Source organism: Taudactylus pleione, unplaced genomic scaffold (assembly GCF_031769625.1).
Source record: "Taudactylus pleione unplaced genomic scaffold, aTauple2 ptg000199l, whole genome shotgun sequence".
Taxonomy (NCBI): domain Eukaryota; kingdom Metazoa; phylum Chordata; class Amphibia; order Anura; family Myobatrachidae; genus Taudactylus; species Taudactylus pleione.
In genome coordinates, this window is record NW_028284601.1 from 9,511,384 (window position 1) to 9,533,327 (window position 21,944).

The 21,944-nt window shown below is 47.9% G+C and overlaps 1 protein-coding gene across 2 annotated transcripts in view; it reads left to right on the forward strand.

Annotated features, from left to right (window-relative positions):
• The first annotated feature begins 1,393 nt into the window (after positions 1 to 1,393).
• LOC148518772 (olfactomedin-4-like) overlaps positions 1,394 to 21,944 on the forward strand; it is a 76,801-nt gene continuing 56,250 nt past the window's right edge. Inside the window, exons 1-2 of one of the 2 annotated variants that reach the window (XM_088477105.1) lie at positions 1,394 to 1,744; positions 4,455 to 4,570. Coding sequence is in view for 1 of the 2 variants with exons in the window: in XM_088477103.1 (XP_088333229.1) it covers positions 1,673 to 1,744 (72 nt within the window). In the remaining variant the exon portion in view is untranslated. The remainder of the gene's footprint in view (positions 1,745 to 4,454; positions 4,571 to 21,944) is intronic. The other variant, XM_088477103.1, reaches the window with a different exon arrangement.

Genomic DNA, 21,944 nt, shown 5'->3' on the forward strand with positions numbered 1-21,944 from the left:
GCAGAACCCGCTCCCATATTTGACACGCAACAGCAAGCAGGTACACATAATATCAATAATGGTAGAAGTGTGGTTGAGTACAGTACTGTACCATCAGATAAAAAGCTGTTTGTATACTGCAGGCTGAACCCTTAATTGTAATGTCCTGACACCCCATCTCATCACAAGGTATCTTAATTACTGGATCAAAATCTTATGGCTTCATTGTACTATATATTTTATCATAATTCTGTTGATGAGGGTTAGGCACTAAGAGAAGGGTGGGGCTGCAGGACAGTTAGGGTTAGGCACTAAAGGGAGGGTTATGCTGCACTAGTGTTAGGGATAGGCACTAGGCAGAAGTTTAGAGTTATGGTGCGTACACACTGGGCGATTAAAGTGGACGACTGAACGATAACGATATCGTTATCGTTCAGTCGTCCACTTTATCGTCCATTTTTAACACAAAAAAGATGAACGATGACGACGACGCGCGTTCCCGCGGGTCGTTCGTCATCCTCGTTCATCGGGCTGACATGCAGGCCAACCTGACGACCTCGTCAGGTTGCTGCATGTCAGGGAATGGGTGAGAGAGCCCGGCGCTGAACGATATCGCTAATGATATCGTTCAGCGGCTGTGCTCAATGTCATGAACGACATTGAGCACAGCCTGCCGGGGACACACTAGACGATATCGCTCAGGGAGCATATCGTCTAGTGTGTATGCACCTTTAGACTATGAGAGGTGAGGGTTGGGGTTAGGCACTAGGGGAAGTGTTAGCCTGTAGGAGGGGAAGGTTGGACACTAGAGGGAGGGTAGGGTGCAGGAGGGTTAGTGCTAGGCGGAGGGGTAGAGTTAGGCTGTGAGAGAGGAGGGCTGGGGTTAGGTACTAGGGGAAGGGTTAGCCTGCAGTAGGGGAAGGTTGGACACTAGAGGGAGGGTAGGGTGCAGGAGGGTTAGGGTTAGGCACTAGGCGGAGGCAGGCCCGGCGACAGGGGCGAATTAGGGGGAAACATGTACTGGGTCCCAAGCTTCTGAGGGGCCCGGCACAATCCTCCCCAGTAAAAGAAAATGCCAGCTGCCTGAGCCCGAGCTACCTAGCCTATATCGTGCCCACTGCTGAGAACCGGTGATCTTCACAGTTTAAACAGGGATGCGTCCCTCACATCCGAACAATGTCACATGTTATTGTTACATTTATACACAAAAAAGGTCATCATTATAATGTGTCGCAATCAGGGGCGGATTGGCCCTTACTTTTAGCGGAGAAAATCCCGGTGGGCCGATTGGTCTGTGGGGCCACTTCTCAACCTTGGCCCCGCCCCCCGAATCGCGTCACCCGGCTGTGATTTTTTATTTTTTTTAAGCATGACGGAAGCCCGGCATAGAGAGCAGTAAGCTGCCCACGGCCCGTGGCCTGCCCACCTCTAGTGCGAGAAGAGGCTTCTGAGCCTTGGCCCCACCCCCCGAATCCCAGTCAGACACTGCGCCGGCCCGCGCGTCAGCACTTTGTAGAAAGAGTGCTCACTGCTCAGACGCGCGGGTCTGCAGCCGAAGTCTCCTGTGGCAGCAGCGGCGGATCCCTTCCCCTCTACCTCCTGTACATTTGGAGCAGAGGGTAGCGAGACATGCGGGCGGATCCCTCCCCCCTGCACGTGTGGAGCCTGTGGAGTGAGACATGGAGGAAGAGTGATGGGGGAGTTTAGTGGCGGCTTGGTACTGGAGCTCAGTGGAGTGGCTGGAGGAGAAGTGCATGGTCCCAAGGTAAGTGTTTGTGATTCTACCCCAGCAGCTCCAATGCACTGTCCTGTATGTGTGTGGGGTGAGGGGGGCTGGCACTGACCCCTGTGTGTGTGGATGAGGGGGGCTGGCACTAACCCCTGTGTGTGTGGGTGAGGGGGGCTGGCACTAACCCCTGTGTGTGTGGGTGAGGGGGGCTGGCACTAACCCCTGTGTGTGTGGGTAAGGGGGGCTGGCAGTAACCTCTGTGTGTGTGGGTGAGGGGGGCTGGCACTAACCCCTGTGTGTGTGTTTGGCGTAAGAGGGGCTGGCACTGCCCCTATGTATGTGTTATGGTGAGGGGGGATGGCACTGACCCCTGTGTATGTGTGTGGGGTGAGGGGGGATGGCACTGACCCCTGTGTGTGTGTGTGTGTGTGTGGGGTGAGGGGGGATGGCCCTGACCCCTGTGTGTGTGTGTGTGTGGGCTGAGGGGGGTTGGCACTGACCCCTGTGTATGTGTGTGGGGTGAGGGGGGCTGGCACTGACCCCTGTGTATGTGTGTGGGGTGAGGGGGGCTGGCACTGACCCCTGTGTGTGTGTGTGGGCTGAGGGGGGTTGGCACTGACCCCTGTGTATGTGTGTGGGGTGAGGGGGGCTGGCACTGACCCCTATGTGTGTGGGGTGAGGGGGTCTGGCACTGACCCGTGTGTATGTGTGTGGGGTGAGGGGGGCTGGCACTGACCCGTGTGTGTGGGGTGTGGGGTGAGGGGGGCTGGCACTGACCCCTGTGTGTGTGTGTGTGTGTGTGTGTGTGTGTGGGTGAGGGGGGCTGGCACTAACCCCTGTGTGTGTGTTTGGCGTAAGAGGGGCTGGCACTGCCCCTATGTATGTGTTATGGTGAGGGGGGATGGCACTGACCCCTGTGTATGTGTGTGGGGTGAGGGGGGATGGCACTGACCCCTGTGTGTGTGTGTGTGTGTGTGTGTGTGTGGGGTGAGGGGGGCTGGCACTGACCCCTGTGTGTGTGTGAAGTGAGGGGGGCTGGCACTGACCCTTGTGTGTGTGTGTGTGTGGGGTGAGGGGGGATGACACTGACTCCTGTGTGTGTGTGTGTGTGTGGGGCTGGCAGTAACCCCTGTGTGTGTGGGTGAGGGGGGCTGGCAGTAACCTCTGTGTGTGTGGGTGAGGGGGGCTGGCACTAACCCCTGTGTATGTGTGTGGGGTGAGGGGGGCTGGCACTGACCCCTGTGTATGTGTGTGGGGTGAGGGGGGATGGCCCTGACCCCTGTGTGTGTGTGTGGGCTGAGGGGGGTTGGCACTGACCCCTGTGTATGTGTGTGGGGTGAGGGGGGCTGGCACTGACCCCTGTGTGTGTGGGGTGAGGGGGTCTGGCACTGACCCCTGTGTATGTGTGTGGGGTGAGGGGGTCTGGCACTGACCCCTGTGTATGTGTGTGGGGTGAGGGGGGCTGGCACTGACCCCTGTGTGTGTGTGTGGGCTGAGGGGGTTTGGCACTGACCCCTGTGTATGTGTGTGGGGTGAGGGGGGCTGGCACGGACCCCTGTGTGTGTGGGGTGAGGGGGTCTGGCACTGACCCCTGTGTATGTGTGTGGGGTGAGGGGGGCTGGCACTGACCCGTGTGTGTGTGTGTGTGTGGGGTGAGGGGGGCTGGCACTGACCCCTGTGTGTGTGGGGTGAGGGGGGCTGGCACTGACCCCTGTGTGTGTGTGTGGGGTGAGGGGGGCTGGCACTGACCCCTGTGTGTGTGTGAAGTGAGGGGGGCTGGCACTGACCCTTGTGTGTGTGGGGTGAGGGGGGATGACACTGACCCCTGTGTGTGTGTGTGTGGGGGGTGAGGGGGGATGGCACTGACCCCTGTGTGTGTGGGGGCGGGAGGGTGAGGGAGACACACATAGAGGACGATAAGATCACTGGTACTATTAGAAGAAAAGACTAGGGGACAATAATCTTCAGTAAGACAACAATTGTAACAAAACCATATTACTGATGCAAAGGGAACCAAGGCCCTCATTCAGAGCCGCTCGTAAGCGGCAGTACGCTCGTTCCGAGCGATATTTGCACATCTGCGCATGCGTACGGTTTTTAGTACGCATGCGCGAACCAGTCAGTGCGGCCGAAAATCGTTTGTTCGCTATATAGCGAGTGCCTGCTAATTTGAGTGACAGAATGAGGCGTATGTGGGTGGTAACAGGGGAAGGTGCTTGAAAAGGGGGAGTGGAGATCAGAACGCAGGCGTGCTTAAAGGTCAAAGCGGGCGTTTTATGGGTGTGCATAATTAATACAGCAGCGTCATTCACCACGTTACTGGGTTATTTTATAGTCAGAACTGCTCGCAATATTGTGGTTGAAAAAACCAACCACAAGAATAGCGAGCAGTTCATACGCTGTTCGATGTACTCGATTAATCTAATAAATAGCGGACATGACGTATGATGCGAGCGGCCAGGGGGCGTTTTCATCAAATAAACGAGCGTATGTTTTGCTCGCTCGTTCAGACATGGAGGCGGCAACAGACCGCAAAGAGCGAACGGTTCATTTGAATAGCCACCCCCTTTTTATGAACGAGCGAGCGCTAATTGCGAGCGGCTCTGAATGAGGGCCCAAATTAGCCAATATATTTTATTAATATAAAATTGTTTGATATGGGAAACCCACATTTGTCCTGCCCCAAAACATCTGATTGAACCTCTGTTGAACGATAATGACATTGGCTTTATTACTACACAAACAGGCAGCTTCCAGACCATGTGATCTCCTGCATGAATAGTGAATACCGTCTCAAGACACTGCCTGTCCAGGGAGGATCAATTTCTTCAGAGGTTCCCTCGTTGCAGAGAAATCATATAGGTAAGAAAATACTCATTGTCATTAACATGTTTGCTGTGCTTATTCACTAGAAACAAGGATTGGGGGCATGGCTATCAGCTTTTGGAGCGGTGGGCATGCCCCCAGCATAATGAAAAAGGGGGGAGTGGCTTGCGGGCATAACATTTCACATTAGGCCACACCCCTGCCACAAGGCCACACCCACTTTTCGGGCGCGCGGCTATGGCGCGCACGCATGGGGCCACTTTCCAAGTTTTTTTCCAGGGCCACTTTAAATTCCCAATCCGCCCCTGGTCGCAATGGTGTGTGAGACCACAAACGTCGTCCGACAACATATACTGATCTGCATAGGACAGTAATTCCTGTGCAGTGAAAGTCAGAGGGCAAGATTCAGAGATGGACGCTAATGCCATTGCAGCTTTCTTTTTGCGTGGTATGCAGCTACGAAAACATGCTGATAGTTCCAAAGATCACCCGAGCATGGGGACACCCACTGCTGCCTACTCATCTGCGTATGACGTCGCTTACCTGTGTAAATATCGGAAACATTGACGCACATCTAGCAGCCATCTTTCCCTTGTGGTAGGTCTGACCAGCTACGAACACTGCAGCTCTCCTGACACGCAGGGGGCTTTTATACTGCGTAGGAGATCGCAATGGCTAATTTATGCACGTCCATGTAATGGCGTTTAAACGGTCAGACATGCCTGCATTTTTCTTACCACCCCCTCCTGTTACCTCCCCCAAATGCTGACTACCTGTCACTCACTTTGCGAATGTGTTGTCTGTGCGTCCATAATTGCAAAGCGTGCCTGGTGATAGTGACCTTCTCCCAGATCCGGATCTTAGCTGAAGACGGCAATTGCCCATTTGTAGTCTCTCTAGTAGAAGTATATTGAGCTTCTTGATGCTGAAATGTGGCAAATGTCTTTTTGTCATTTTGTAGGAATTCCCAGGTGGATTGGCCGTGGAGTTTCCTGTTTATTTATGCTTACCATAGTGCTGGTTCCTAGTTTGGTAGCATTTGGAGTGGGTGCTTAATGAGCATTATGAGCCAACTGTCTAGGGGTTTTTGAAACATCCGTTATGCTAAAAAATTATAAGTTTAATTTGTAAAACTGTTGTCTGTGTTTTAAGGGCCCCATACACCTGAGCCACGATTCTGCTGATGGTGACCCAAACGGCGACCAAAACCGCTGATCCGCGGAAATCGATGATGATGATAATCGTTCCGTTACCAGATTGGGGAAATTCAACATATTAAAAATCTCCCATTTGTCGATTCCGGATCAGGGAATTAAAAAATGTTGACATGTTGAATATCACTGTTCCCCTGACGTTGGCAATACATTGCAGATGTGTGGACTCTGGGCCTGATTCAGACCCGCTCGCGAGCGCCATGCGCTCGCAAGCGGGTCAATGGTGGCCCAGTGTGCATGCGCACGATGGAGCTGGCTCCGTCGTGCGCATGCGCGAGACCCAGAGAGCAACGGGCAATCCGTCGCTCCAGGTCTCGTACCAAAGGGGGCATGCTGTCAATGTTGAGTGACAGCACGCCCCCTTTGGTGGGTGGGCCGGGAGAGTGGCTGCCCAAATGGAGACGTTCCCATGTGAACGCCTCCGTTTGGGGGCGGCCCCACTGACATCATGAGTGAAATCAATGGGAGAGATTTTGGCTCTGTGAGAGCCGAAATCTCTCTGGGGCTTGCGGCAACGAGACCCTACCACAAGGGTCTTGTCGCAAGCCCGATAGTCACAATGGTCTTGACCATCGCAACCATCTTCCTGGCCGTTCGCTATAGCTGTGGGGGTATGCAATCGGGAAGCCGACTGCCTAAATACCGGCAGCCAGCTTCCCGACTGTCATATCCCGGCAAGGGTGAAATGGCGGGCGTCTAGATGTAGACACCCGGCATTTCCCCGACGCCGGGAGACCGGCGCCCGGCATCCCGATCGTAGAGATGCCGGGCGCCGCGAGTGGACAGCTGCGGGGGTGGGGAGGGTTAGGTTTAGGGCTCCCGGGGGGGACTTAGGGTTAGGCACCCCCCTGGGGGACAGGTTTAGGCAGCGGGGAAGGGGGTGGTTAGGGTTAGGCACTTAGAGGGGAGGATTAGGGTTAGGCACTTGGGGGGGAGGTTAGGGTTAGGCACCCCTAAGGGAGGGTTAGGGGGGTTAGGTTAGGTTAGACAATACTTACCTATCCACGATCGGGATTTCCAGCGCTGTCGGGCTGCCGCGGCCGTCGGTATTTCATACCAATTCCGCTGTGGGTGGTCACAGGAGGCCGCTCTAAAAAACAAGAAGGCCGGCCCTGATTCAGAGCAAGCTTTGAATCAGGGCCTCTTTTCCTTGCATTTGGTTTTGTTGATTATTTAAATTAAGTTAGCAAAATAAACAAAGGGATCAATCCAATTAGCTGCAAAGGGTGCGAGTTGCCGTTGCACGGACCGGCGTCTTGCACCATTCACGGCCCACTCTGAGCCCAAATTCGCTGAATTTTTCTTGCTGCGAACAAAATTCTGTGCATTCGGGCTGCCGTTAAGTGCAGCCATTGCTGCAATGACTCGTGCCGTCGAAATCATCGCGGCTAATTGGATCGACCCCCAAGAGTTCTATATGAGATATGTTTAAATAATATGTTGGTCTTGTTCAGTAGAAGTTAGGTAATATTTGAAAAGACAAAACAATATTTTTTGTGTCAAAACAATGATGTGAATTTTTTTGGGTGTTGGTAACTTAGGGCCTGATTTAGAGCCGCTCGTAAGCTGCCGCTCATTCGTTCCGACCGATGTTCGCACAACTGCGCATGCGTACGGATTTTAATACGCATGCGCAAACCTTTCAGTGCGGCCGAAAATCGTGTGCTCGCTAAATAGCGAATGCCTGCTATTTTGAGTGACAGAATGAGGCGTTTGTGGGTGGTAACAGGGGAAGGTGCTTGAAAACGGGGAGTGGAGATCAGAACGCAGGCGTGCCTAATGGTCAAAACGGGCGTATTAAGGGTGTGCATAATTACTAAAGCAGCGTCATCGACCACGTCACTTAGTTGTTTTATAGTTAGAACTGCTCGCATGATTGTGGTAGGAAAAACCAACCACAAGAATAGCGAGCAGTTCATACGCCGTCCGATGTACTCGATTAATCTAATTAATAGCGGACATGACGTATGATGCGAGCGGCCAGGGGGCGTTTTTTCCAAAATTACGTTCACATGTTTTGTTCGCACGTTCAGACATGGAGGCGTGAACAGACCGCAAAGAGCGAACGGTTAATTTAAATAGCCAGCCCCTTTTTCTGGACGAGCGAGCGCAAATAGCGTCCGGCTCTGAATCAGGCCCTTAGTTTGTTACAGTGCATATACGGGTATACATTATTTACAACAGGGCTGGATCTACGGGTGTTCGACCTGAGCGGTCGAACAGGGGCACCACCATTAGAGGGCCACCCTGCCCCAGCATCCCGATTTCAATGGGACAGTACTGTCCTGCTGTTCCACCCGTGGGTGGTCAAATCGGGGGGTTGTGGACCCCCACCACCGCAGCTGTGCGGCGGTGCGTGGACCCCGGAGTCTGAATGGATGCTGCACACTCGGCCGGCACAGGGTGCAATTAGCCCTGGAGCCGGCCCTGATTTACAAGGTGTCACTAAATTATATACCTTGACATATACACAAATACTTAAAAAGAAACATGTGACTGTGAAAGTGAATTAGTCTAATTGTACATGATCAAGATAACAAAAAATAATGCATCAAAAGTGTATATGAAACATGAATATGTGAAACCTTACTTCATGGTTTTGTATAAGAAAGTAAAAGTGGTGTCACATAAAGTATATACAGATGTGTCGACATACATCTACCCTGTGTGTTAAAAGTCACGTTTCACATAACATGTGAGCGTTGTGCGACTCTGTAGCGCCGCACGTCTTTTCATGCGACTTTTACATTATAGAACATCCTATTTGCAAATAGCTTCTGCTGATTAAAATGATATGCAGCATGTCCATATTCTGTGTGCAACTGTGGGTGTATCTACATGCGAAATGCTACGTTGCAGTGTCAGTGGCTGTGACACTGTAACATAGCATTTTGCATGCAGAAATAGCCACAGTAACACACAGAATATAAGCATGCCACACATCATTTTAATCAGCATAAGATGCTTGTGCGTAATATCCTCATCACTTTGGCCGAGATGTACTAAAGGAAAAATGCAGTAAAAACCCTGTTTTCGGGGTGTTTGCCGCATTTCCATATGTACTAAGCCCCGGCCGCCCTTTTATCGGTGCAGAGGGTAACGCCAGAAAAACCTGGTGTTACCCTATAGAAGCTAATGGGCTTCTTACCGCACCCCGCACCTGACGCTTCGCTGCCACCTCGCCGCCCCGCAGACACCCAGCACTGGACCCCACTCACCTGCTTTCCATGGTTGCCGGCCCGTGCTCCTGCTGAGTCCTATGCTTCCTCCTCCTAATCTTCTTCTGGATGCAGGGAGGAGGAGCCCGGGGCTCGGAGGGTGCAGCCGGCGTCGGCTGCTTTGCAAAGAGCAGCTGTTATCGCAAGAGCTGTCCTTTGCGATACTAATTGCATATGTTAGTATATATGTGATTAGTAAGGTTGCGGTGATTGGCGGAATGGTCACCGCAACCTTAGTACATCCCGGCCTTTGTGAATAAGACACACAAGGGTAAGACGTAAGGAAAAGAAGCCGCACAAAAAGATGCTCGGTACTAATGAGTTGCGTTATAGCATGGCACGACTAGAAGGGCTGTTTAACGCGCAAAGGAGGCTATATGGACGGGCTGCAATCGGGAAGCTGGCTGACATTATACCGACAGCCGACTTCCCAACTGTCATATCCTGGCAAGGCTGAAATGATTGGCATCTAGATGTAGACGCCGCTCATTTCACTGATGCCGGGAGACCGGCGCCTGCCATCCCGATTGAAGGGATGCCGGGCGCCGCGAGCGGACAGCCGCAGGGGGGGGGGGGTTAGGTTTAGAGCTCCTTGGGGGGAATTAGGGTTAGGCACCCCCCGGGAGGTTAGGGTTAGGCTAGGGGGAGGAAGGGTTAGGGTTAGGCACCCCCGGGGGGAGGTTAGGGTTAGGCACCCCCCGGGGGACTTAGGTTTAGGCAGCAGGGAAGGGGGGGTTAGGTCTAGGCACTTAGAGGGGGGATTAGGGTTAGGCACTTGGGGGGGAGGTTAGGGTTAGGCACCCCTAAGGGAGGGTTAGGGGGGTAGGTTAGGTTAGTTCATACTTACCTGGGGACGATTGGGATTTCCAGCACTGTCGGGCTGCCGCTGCCGGGATCTGTTCCACTGTCGGCCTGACGCTGCCGGGAATCGAACTGCCAGCCATGCGGCCTGCGGTATTACATACCGATTCCATATGGACACATCTGTAGTAATTGAGTTACAATTACAGACACTAGAACAAATGAGGTGGTGGTGCTGCATGGAGTAAGAGGCTTATCTAAGTAATAAATGTAGAAATATTGTGACACATGCTGCTACATTTAATTGATGTGTGTTAAAAATGCATTGTATCAGGTTAACATATAAATCAACTAATAATCAGAGCAGTAGGAATAATGTTACTGGACACAGGTGGAGTTCGCTGAGACCCATTTATGGGAGGATCGTACAATCTGTCATCATTAGTATTATGCTTTGCACCAGCCCTCACCTAGGTGCAGGGAATCGCCTCAGATGCCGGGATGTGACTGCTTGAAGTTTCATGTGGTTCCGTGCACACACCCATGTCATCTTATAGCGCAGTACACACCCACTTTCCTCTACTGCCTGCACCTGCTGCACAGGGATCTGCGGCAGTGAGTGAGGTGGATGTTATGTGCGTGTGCATTTTGCCTTCTTTCTTTATGGCACATGTGTACTATGACGATAATCGATTATAATGTGTGCTCACTGTATCGCGTGCACCTCAGAATCATGTCCATAAAGGGAAACCAATGGTAAAAGGAGGTAAGGGAGAGGTGACATAAAGGAAAAAACAAGTACTGTAAACTCTGCGAGAGGTAAAAATAAAAAATCTGCTGAGGGACTAAAATCATCATTTTATAATTCAGTCAATTAGCTGAGTCAGGTCTGCCAGTATAGGCTAAAGTGTCAGGCTGGGTACACATGGGGCGATGTATCGCGAGCCTGCCGGCAGGTGTGTGGACATATCGCAATGGCTGTGCAGCACAGCAGATGGCTGATATATCTGCAGATATATCGGTGCATCTGCTGGTGTGTATGGGCGACCTGCCGATCTCCCAGGCCTGACATATCGAGCAATGACTGGTGAGTGTATATGCACTTACCAATCATCAGATAGGTAGGTGGGAAGGAAGTAAGTGAGATCCTGATCCTCATTAGGTACTAATAAAACAAAGGCCCTCATTCAGCAGAGAATGCAGATTCCCAATGATCGGGAATCTGCGCAGGTGCCAGACTCATTCTGTGCATGTGCAGAACGGGTCTGCGATCCCGCACGTAGACTGGCAGCAGACTGTCATTGATTGACAGTCTGCTGCCATTTGTGGACGGAGAGGGGGCGGTGATGGCCTCTGTTTCCTGAAGTGAGCAGCTTTGCCATTCCGTCCGAAGCTGAATAAGGCCCAAAGCACCCAATTTACCTATCCTGTAGCGCTCATGACATAAGAAGTGTAAATTGCCATCTCTCCATAGCATTGACATTGACTTGTTATAACACACACAGCAACTTGCCAGTGAAGGGGCAAATGTAAAGTTTATTGTGTTACATATATTGCAGACCTTGTCATATCACCAGAATCACTAATAGAATAATTCCTAATTTTTCTTATATACTCCGCCAGTTATAACTTAACCTTTCTGGATACCTGAATGAAATGACTTTCCCCATTGTACAAGGTAAATTATCCCTTTGGCGTCACAAGAAATTAATACATGCAATTACAGTAATCAGAGGCTGTGACATACTCAATCTGTTATTCAAGATAGTACAATGGCAAAACAAGCAAAACCTCTAGATCTTTGTGTAGACAAAAAGCCATTATGTTTTTTTCCTGTTTTGTGACACATCTGATACAACCAGCCAATTTCTTAATGTCCCCCTCCTCTTAAAGACAAAGGGCCTGATTGGTGTGCGCAATGTACGTGCGTGAGCCCAGGAGCGAGTGAGAACTTCACTCGCTCCGGGGCTTGCTACAAAATAGGGCGGCTGTCGATGTCAATGTCGCCCTGTTTTGTAGGCGGGGAGGGGGGGTGGCTGAACACCTGCCATTTGTGGGCGACCCTACTGACCTCATTCTATTAGAGCAGGAAGTTCACTCGGGCTTGCAGGAACCGAGACCCTACCACAAGGGTCTTGTCGCAAGCCGGATGGTCGCGATAATCGCGACCATCTCCAGGCCGCTCGCAAAAGCTGTGCGTGGTCACCCACAGCTATGCGAGCGGCCTGGAGGCAGATTTTTTTAATTTTTTTAAATGCCCTGATTTAGAGCGAGCGCTCGCACATAGCGAGCGCCTCTGGATCAGGCCCAAAGATTGATAGTTTAGAGAAAATAGATTATTTTTTTTAATCATTCTGTATAATATACCAGCACATATTCAGCACCTTGTTTACTTTCTCCAAAAATAACTTTGTCTAACAAATTACACAGGATTCTATCATAAGCCTCATGCTTCTGTATGTTTCACAAATCCTCTCTATTTACTACCCTTTAAATTCCTATAACTTTATTATGATTACAATCCCTGCTCTCCACTCTTATCTACCAATTTAGTTGTACTCATTTTATATTTATCTTCTAAGTCAATAATACACTTAGGACCTCATTCAGAGGCGCTCGCAAAATGCGAGAGCTCGCTCTGAATGAGGGCGGCCGCATCTATTTTCTGAGCCGGCCTCCTGGCCACTCGCTAGGCTGTGGGTGACCACCCACAGCTTTAGCGAGCGGCCAGTTTGATGGTCGCGATGGTCAAGACTATTGGGGCCTGCGACGAGACCCTTGTGGTAGGGTCTCGTCTACTGCAAGCCCCAGTGAGCTTTCGGCTCTATTAGAGCCGGAAGCTCACCACTGACATCACGAGTGATGTCAGTGGGGCCGCAGGCGTTCCGTCGGGAACACCGCCGTTTGTGAAGCCACCCCCCCGCCCCGACAACAAACGGTGCGAGCTGTCGATCACCATCGACAGCCGCCCCTTTTGTAGTGAGTCCCAGAGCGAGAGAATTTCTCTCTCGCTCCGGGGCTTGTGCACGCATAGTGTCGCCGCTGCGCATGCGCAGAGCCCAACATCAACCCACTTGCGAGCGCTCAAGCGCTTGCGAACGGGTCTGAATGAGACCCTTAATACGCATACAGTAAGTTACAACCAATGTACAGCTATATTAGAGGTAAGTGGAACAGACTCAGAGACATCTAACAGAACTGAATTTTGGGGTACAGATTGGAGCCATAATATAAAATGGTGTTTATTCAAATCAACTTAATGACCCTTCACAGGTGCATGAAAAGGGAGGGGCTAATCTAGACAAGAAAATAAATAAAAAATCTCCCAGCACTCTGCAAAGGACCAGCAATGAGATTTGAATACTACATGATAATAGAAATAGATGGCAGGAAGCACTAACAATGAGATGTAGGAACATATCATCGGCCGGAGCGGTGGAGCGATAACTTCCCCCTCCGGTGATCCCTGCCTGAGTTCACAGCGCATCAGCCTAGTGTTGATGCGCTGTGTCTCAGTCCCGGCCGGCTCCATTAAGCATGTGCAGGATCTCACAAGTATCGCAAGATCCCGCGTTCAGCCCTGGAGCCGGCAGACCCCGCAACAGGACAGCGCTGTCCCTGCTGTGGGGATAGGGCATCGCCAGGCTGTAGCTGTTAATAGCGACAGCTGCAGCGGGCAGAACGGTCAGGTAAACTAACAGTTCATACATAGCCCAGGCTATCGGTGCTGCTATCTTGTAGATAGCAGCGCTGATAATGACAGGGGCACATAGCATGACGTGCGTTCATGCCGCTTCGGCACTTCATACATCTCTGCCAGTGTCAGGCATCCCAGGGAAACTGTGAGCAGTAACTGCTGGTGGCTGGGACAGTGAGAGCGGCAGCTGAGGAAGCCGGAGGACCGGCCGCGCTTCCTAGAGAGTGAGTCACCCGCAGCGGTGCTCAGTACAGGCAGCGGCTGTGTGCAAGCTGCTGGGAGGACAGCGCAGCTGCCTTCATCATTAAAGGAGGAGGAAAAGGAAGGTACATGTTTAAAAGTGGCGCTGTGCCTGTGAGTAATGTTAAATCATCAAACCCCACTCACATAGACGCTCACTAGCCATTTAATACAAGTCAGGATTCTACACCCACATTTAACGGAGTTATTTAATAGGCATATTAACTATTCAGTATTAAACCTTCTGAAGTCTCTTGCAGCAAGTACTCTAAACCCACATCAAATGTGCTGGCTGATTAATGACTAAAGGTGCCTACACACTAGGAAATATTTTACATGATTTGCCCGATTTCAACGCATTGGAACGACAAATCATGTAAAATATGTCCAAATCATGATATGATGCCGATGCGCGTACTCACTGGTTGCACATCGCAACTTTAGATCTTGCCTGCTGCAGGCAAGATCTGCCAATCTCGCATACGATGCACTGGAAAAAGTTAAAGATGCACGATACATCGTATGTCACATTGGCACTTTTTAATACCAAATCATGTCCAGGACTGACTGGGAGCTGATGGGGAGGGTTAAAGGGAAATCGGACATGAGATTGCATCGTGACCACATCGCATAGTGTGTAGGCACCTTCAGTTTACAATAGACCCATACAATTAAACGAGTTGGAGTAGAAATTTAGAGGTTTGCTGTTATCCTATCTAGATAGGAAGACATTCATTCTTGGAGTAAGGAGATGGCTAATTCAGGGTAGAGGAGTGCAAAGGAAAGCCGCTACTAATAAGATAAATCCCTCATAGCTCGTAAACTGTCCGGGGTCTATAGCTGTTACATAATAGCTGCTGTGTATCTAACTATAAGAGTTACATTTGAGTTAAGATTTAAGAATACTGTGTAGCTAATTATAGATCCAGCTAATTCAGGGATATCAAGCACTATTACAGCATACATAAACTCCTGCACTGACTACTGCCCTTTTTATCATTTATCATTTAATGTCCCATTCTAATGCAGCTTTCCAGAGACTATGGCCCTCATTCAGAGCCGCTCGTTAACGGCAGTACGCTCGTTCCGAGCGATGTTTGCACATCTGCGCATGCGTACGGTTTTTAGTACGCATGCGCGAACCAGTCAGTGCGGCCGAAAATCGTTGGTACGCAATATAGCGAGTGCCTGCTATTTTGAATGACAGAATGAGGCGTATGTGGGTGGTAACAGGGGAAGGTGCTTGAAAATGGGGAGTGGAGATCCGAACGCAGGCGTGCTTAAAGGTCAAAACGGGCGTTTTATGGGTGTGTATATTTAAAACAGCAGCGTCATTGTTCACGTCACTGGGTTATTTTATAGCCAGAACTGCTCGCAAATTTGTGGTAGCAAACACCAACCACAAGAATAGCGAGCAGTTCATACGCTGGTCGATGTACTCGATTAATCTAATAAATAGCGGACATGACGTAGGATGCGAGCGGCCAGGGGGCGTTTTTAACAAATAAACGAGCGTATGTTTTGCTCGCTCGTTCAGACTTAGAGGTGTGAACAGACTGCAATGTGCGTACGGATCATTTGAATAGCCACCCCTTGTTTTTAAACGAACGACCGCAAATAGCGAACGGCTCTGAATGAGGGCCTATGTATGTAACCCATAAACTAATAACTGCATAGAATTGGAGTGGTCATCAATAAAAACATAAGGAAAGTAGACAAATGACAACTCGCACACTGCCACTGAGTATGATGTCAGCCAGGTAATTTTAGCAATGGTTCATCATTTCAGCCTTAGAAAAAGGGAGCCGTATAAGTTACTGGACTCCTAAAATTATAAAACGGAGAGGCTTATAGTAGTTGGAGTTACAATGTGCCACGTTCAGGAACTGCACTAAATCCAGAGACTTTTGGACTTACATGTATAAGAAACTAAACTCAAATGTACGAGAAATCTATATCTACTGTGAATTTACTGACCTGAAGGTGTGTCAGAGGACGGCGTCCAGTTTCATTGAGGCCTAAGGAGAAAAAAAGTCAGGTAGTTAGATTTGTGAAATGCAAAAACTGTAAAATATTGTTTCATGTAAAGCACTAACACCACACATTCTATACAATATTAGATCCAAATCATTCATGCCTGTTTAGACTTTCCCAGGTGAGCCTATTACACACACACACACACACACACACACACATATATATTAGGGGTGAGCGGGTTCGGATTTCTGAAATCCGAACCCCCCCGATCCGAGGCCGATCCGAGTCAGGCTCGACTTTTCCCGCCTGACTCGGATCTGAAATCGAAGCAAAACGTCATCATCCCGCCTTCCGGGTCTCACGGGTTTTGGATCCTATATAAGGTACCCGCGTCGGCGCCATTTTCTCACTCGGCTGTGGACAGTGAAGAGGGAGGGTGGGAGTTAGGGCTGGCTGGGCTGTGTAGTGTAGTGTTGTGCTGTGCTGTGCTGCTGTTGTCCATAGGGGCTGTGTCCACTCCTTCAAAGTCCATAGGGGCTGGCTGGACTGTGTTGTGCAGTCAGTTGTCCATAGGGGCTAAGTGTGCGCCTGTGTCCCATAAGTAAAGGGCCGGCTGGCTTGTCCGTTAAAGGGTGCTGTAACCCCCAAAGTACCCTCCAAACAAAATAAAAAAATATTTTCTGTGTTTGTGAATTGTGTGCACTGTGGCTGCACGTGCATCAACAAAGGAGCAGCGCCAAGCGTGCGCCTGTGTCCCATAAGTAAAGAGCCAGCTGGCTCATTTCTTAAAGCGTGGTGTAACCCACAAAGTGCACTACGCTCCAGCAAAAATAAAAAAATATTTTCTGTGTTTGTGTACGCCTTAGCCGCAAGTATATATCAATATAACATAAATGGAGGACCAAACTTTCTCCGATAAAAATAAAATAGGGAAAGATCAAGAACCACTTCCTCCTAGTGCTGTTGCTGCTGCTGGGAGTTGTTCATCATCCCAGAGAGGAAGTAGGAACACCACTACTTTTATTAAACAATTGACCCTCCAACAGTCCCTAGCGAGGAGGATGAAGTACGACAGCAGTCATCCTGAAGCAAAACGTATAACTGAGGCCTTGACTGCTATGTTGGTGTTAGACGTGCGTCCGGTATCCGCCATTAGTGCAGTGGGATTTAGACAATTGATGGAGGTAGTGTGTCCCCGGTTCCAAATCCAATCTAGATTCCACCTGCATCCTCAAAGCAGCAGCGACAAGCATGCGTCTGTCTGTTAAAGGGTGGTGTAACCCTCAAAGTGCTCCAAAAAAAAAAACTTATTTTTTTTATGTGTTTGTGATTTGTGTGCGATGTAGCCGCATGTGCATCAACACAGTAGCAGCGCCAAGCGTGCGCCTGTGTCATAAGTCAAGGGCCGGTTTGGACATCTGGTCCGGACTGAAGGACGTCCCAACAATTTCTGACAAGTCTACTGTCACTGCATATGATACTGTCCTCAAAGCAGCAGCAACAAGCGTGCGTCTGTCTGTTAAAGGCTGATGTAACCCTCAAAGTGCGCTCCACAAACAATAAAAAAATTATTTTCTTTTCTGTCTTTGTGAAATGTGTGGGCTGTAGCCGCACCTGCATCCTTAAAGCAGCATCGACAAGCGTGCCTCTGTCTGTTAAAGGGTGGTGTAACCCTCAAAGTGCGTTCCACAAACAATAAAAAAATTCTTCTTTTTTTTCTGTCTTTGTGAATTGTGTGGGTTGTAGCCGCACCTGCATCCTCAAAGCAGCAGCGACAAGCGTGCGTCTGTCTGTTAAAGGATTACATCGGTGACAGCATCCAAGTAGGCATGTCAGACAGTCCGTACCTGTACTGGCAGGAAAAAGTAGCTATTTGGAGGCCCCTGTACAAACTGGCTCTATTTTACCTGAGTTGCCCCCCCTCCAGTGTGTACTCTGAAAGAGTGTTTAGTGCAGCCGGGAACCTTGTCAGCGAAAGGCGTAGAAGGTTGCTTCCACAAAATGTGGAGAAGATGATGTTCATAGAATGAATTATCAACTCTTCCAGGGAGACCAGCCTCCAGAACGTACAGAGGGACCTGTGGTTGTGGATTCCAGTGGGGACGAATTAATACTCTGTGAGGATGAGGATGTACACAACACTGAAGAGGGTGAGGAATCGGTGGATGAGGAGGATGAGGACGACATCTTGCCTCCGTAGAGCCAGTTTGTGCAGGGACAGATTAATTGCCAGCTTGTTTTGTGGGGGCCCAAACGAACCAATCATTTCAGCCACAGTTGTGTGGCAGACCCTGGCGCTGAAATGATTGGTTTGTTAAAATGTGCATGTCCTGTTTATACAACATAAGGGTGGGTGGGAGGGCCCAAGGACAATTCCATCTTGCACCTCTTTTTTTTCTTTGCATTATGTACAGTTCGGAGTCTAGTTTTTCAAACTGCCATCCTGTCTGCCACTGCAGTGTCACTCCTAGATGGGTCACGTGTTTGTGCCGCCCACACGTGTCGCTTAGCATAGTCATCCAGCTACCTCGGTGCAACCTTTTGGACATAAAAACACTATTGTGAGGTGTTCAGAATAGACTGGAAATGAGTGGAAATTAAGGTTATTGAGGTTAATAATAGCATAGGAGCAGAAAAACACACAAATTCTGTGATTTTAGCTGTTTTTTATGCTTTTTTTCAAAAAAATACAGATCCAAAACACAAAACCCAGAACCCAAAACACGGAAGGGTGGTTTTGGCAAAACCAATCCAGATCCAAAACACGAAGAAAGATCCAGATCCAAAACCAGAACACGAAAAGTGGCCGGTGCACACCCCTTATATATATATATATATATATATATATATATATATATATATATATATATATATAAATTTATATGTAAACCTGGGTGGAGGCACTGTTAGTTAACTCATTAACAGGGGGGGTTACATATTTAAATTGAGAGCCAAGTCAAAAAGAGGAGCCCCAAAATCCTCAGAAATGGCACTACAGGAACCAGCACACCCTCCAAGTGTTGGTCAAATCCATGCCACAGGGTGAGACATGGTGGAAGAGGGTGGTCAATCAATATGTACTGGAGTAGCTCTTATCTGATTTATGAAAAAGAAGGCTGTTTCCTTCGGCAACATGCCAATGCCCAATGCTCAACCTTATCTAAAACAAGGATGAGTGAACTGTCACCAGATGACAGTGATAACAAATAGAAAGGACACCAACAAATTTGCCTGGCTTAGCACGAAAATTAAAGCCAATTTTGAGATGGAATTGAGATAGTATTTGGTAGCATGGATGCATAACCTCAACTAATCCATTAAAAACTATTGCACTATTGCCAGAAATTGGACACAGATCCAATTCTAACATAGCTGTCATAGCTTTAATGATTCACAGTGCAGCAGGACGCTGGCTGTCATACTTGCTTCCATTTCCAAATTATTGTTTTACATAAAGTTGTTGTTTAATAAACTATGGCTATTCTGACATGACTGCCTCACATCATTGAGGTCCTGGGTTCAATGCCCACCATGGCCCTAACTGTGCTGAGTTTGTAAATTCACCCCGTGCTTGTGTGTGTTTCCTCTGGGTACTCTGGTTTCCTTCCACAATCCAAATATGTATATACTGGAAGGTTTATTGGCTCACCCTAGTCTGTTTATGTGCATACATGTGGTAGGGAATATAGTTTGTAAGATCCACTGTGGCATGGATCATATAAATGGGAAAATATTCCCTGTACAGCGCTAGGGAATATGTGTGAGCTAAAAATGTAACTGGTAATAAATATTATTCTTTGATTCCTTCTGTAATAAAGTTTTTCTACTGCAACAGCAACAGCCCTCGCATGCAAACATTCTTCTTGGGAATCATGAAATTCATTAGGGGATTCAGTTTACATTTGCAAATTGGATGATGAGATTGATTATGGAGTTGTTGGTGAAGATTGTGTGAGGTTTCTACCCATATTACTGGTCTCTGATGCTGAACTGCTTGTTACTATACACGATATTCCTGTTTTGGGTGAACCATAAGAGTGAACTCGCTGTAAATGATGTAACATGGACAAGGTGCCTATAATGGTAACACCCCTTCCTCTGCTAACTTTGCCATTGCAAAGGCTACAGATGCCTTAAGAAATGTTGTTTGGTAAAAATAATTTTACGTGTTAGCGGTAGATTTTTTGGTTCGACCCTGGCATGACAATGCTTTTATCATGGGCATGAGGTGGTACCTCTGGTGGCTGCCTTACTTCAACGCAATCAACATCACCCTGATTAGCTTTCTCAAGTTCTACTCATTCATCATCATTTCCTCATTATTGTTACATCTACAATTATCCCCTCATCCTATTGCACTTTAGCAACTTCCAAAGTAGCATCCTCAACTTCTATATATACTGTAAGCCATCATTGTTATTGCTCACTTTTGCATTTCCAATTGGAATTTTGAAAGGAGGCTGGTTTAAAATGACAGTATTAGAAGGTGAAATATGAGAATCAAACATAGAACTCATGGACAGCCTTAGACACTTCTAAAGATTCTGTGAATACTCAATTTCAGACCAATCTCATTCTAGACTTCTTGGCTTTTATACACAGCCCCTATGGGGCTGTGAACAACAATCTGCAAGTCCTGCGGTACCGTACATATAGCCGCACTTACAATCGACTGTGACTTTGTTGTGCCTAATTGAATTGACCCAAGAATGAGAAGGTGGTGCTTTAACAGCACCAGTATTAGCGAATGTGGACACTTTGTGAGCCTTTCCTTGCCACTGCAGTTGGTGTATGGGATGATAGTATTTTGTAACAAGTTGCCACATTCATCAGTAACTTTTCACTTTATACTTTAATTAAGAGCTGATGTTTTCTTTGACATTGTCAAACATTGTTTGGATTGGGAGCTCACTTTCTTATACTTTCTCCCGACGTGACCTTTTTGACTAGTTGACCAATTATTACTCTGCTGAAAATATTGACATTTGTTGGTCATTAGAAAACTGACTGTAAATTACAGTAAATGAATGATGATGTTATAGTAATATAGGAACACAAACAGCTCCAAATTAGATATGTCCGGTCTTTGACCACCTTTAATGAAAGCCAAAACAATTATGGTCGGTAATGCCAATACCAAAAACACAAGATGGAACCAAAACACAGGAGTCCACACACATCTCTAGTAATAATTCACGGTACCTATAATTTTATGAATGACACCACCTTGTAATAGATTAGTATGTAGCCAGAAACACATTGTAAAAACAGTTGATAATACATTTAAAACATATTTCTTATAAAAGTAATTATTGTAAAACATGTGTTATTATTATTATTATTATTATTATTATTATTATTATTATTATTAATAATACAGTATTCTGTATTTTGGAATATTTGGATATGGGAGACTCAACCTGTAATAATAATAATAATAACAACAATAACAACAACATTAACTTGTGTTTATAATGTATGAATAAGTGTCTGCAATGCCCTAAAGGTGGTAAAGATTGTGATTTCTGTAAACATATCAGTTGTTTAGGGGTACTAGCAATATCAAAAATCGGTATCTGTGAATCAGATACATATATTATTATTATTTAAACAATTTTTCAGTTATCTTAATAACGAGACATGTGGATGACTATTTAGTTATTTATTATTTTTTTATTTATTTATTTTAAAACATATGTTCTAAATATTTAAAATTTTATAAATGTATGTTTTTATACATATTGTTATTTATATTTTTGAAAAAAATGTTATTCAGTATGACTATATATTTTCATATTGTGTTTGTATGCAATGAATCAAAACATTAAGTGAGACCATGGTATGAACAAAGGGCCTGATTCAGAGCTGAACGCTTTGACCAGAGCGCTCGCTCTGAATCAGTGCCCTCCTACCTGAAAATGGAGCGGCCTCCTGGCCACTCGCATAGCTGTGGGTGACCACCCACAGCATATGCGAGCGGCCAAAAAGATGGTCGCGATGGTCTTTGACCATCGGGCTTGCGACGAGACCCTGTGGTAGGGTCTCGCTGCCGCAAGCCCAGGAGTGATTTTGGCTCTAACTGAGCCAAAATCACTCCCACTGACATCATTACTGATGTCAGTGGGGCCGACTTCAGACGGTAGGCGTTCCCATGGAAACGCCTCCGTCTGGCAGCCATGACCCCGGCACGCCCACCAAAGGGGGCGTGCTGTCAATCACCATCGACAGCACGCCCCCTTTGTTGCAAGACCCCGAGCGACATA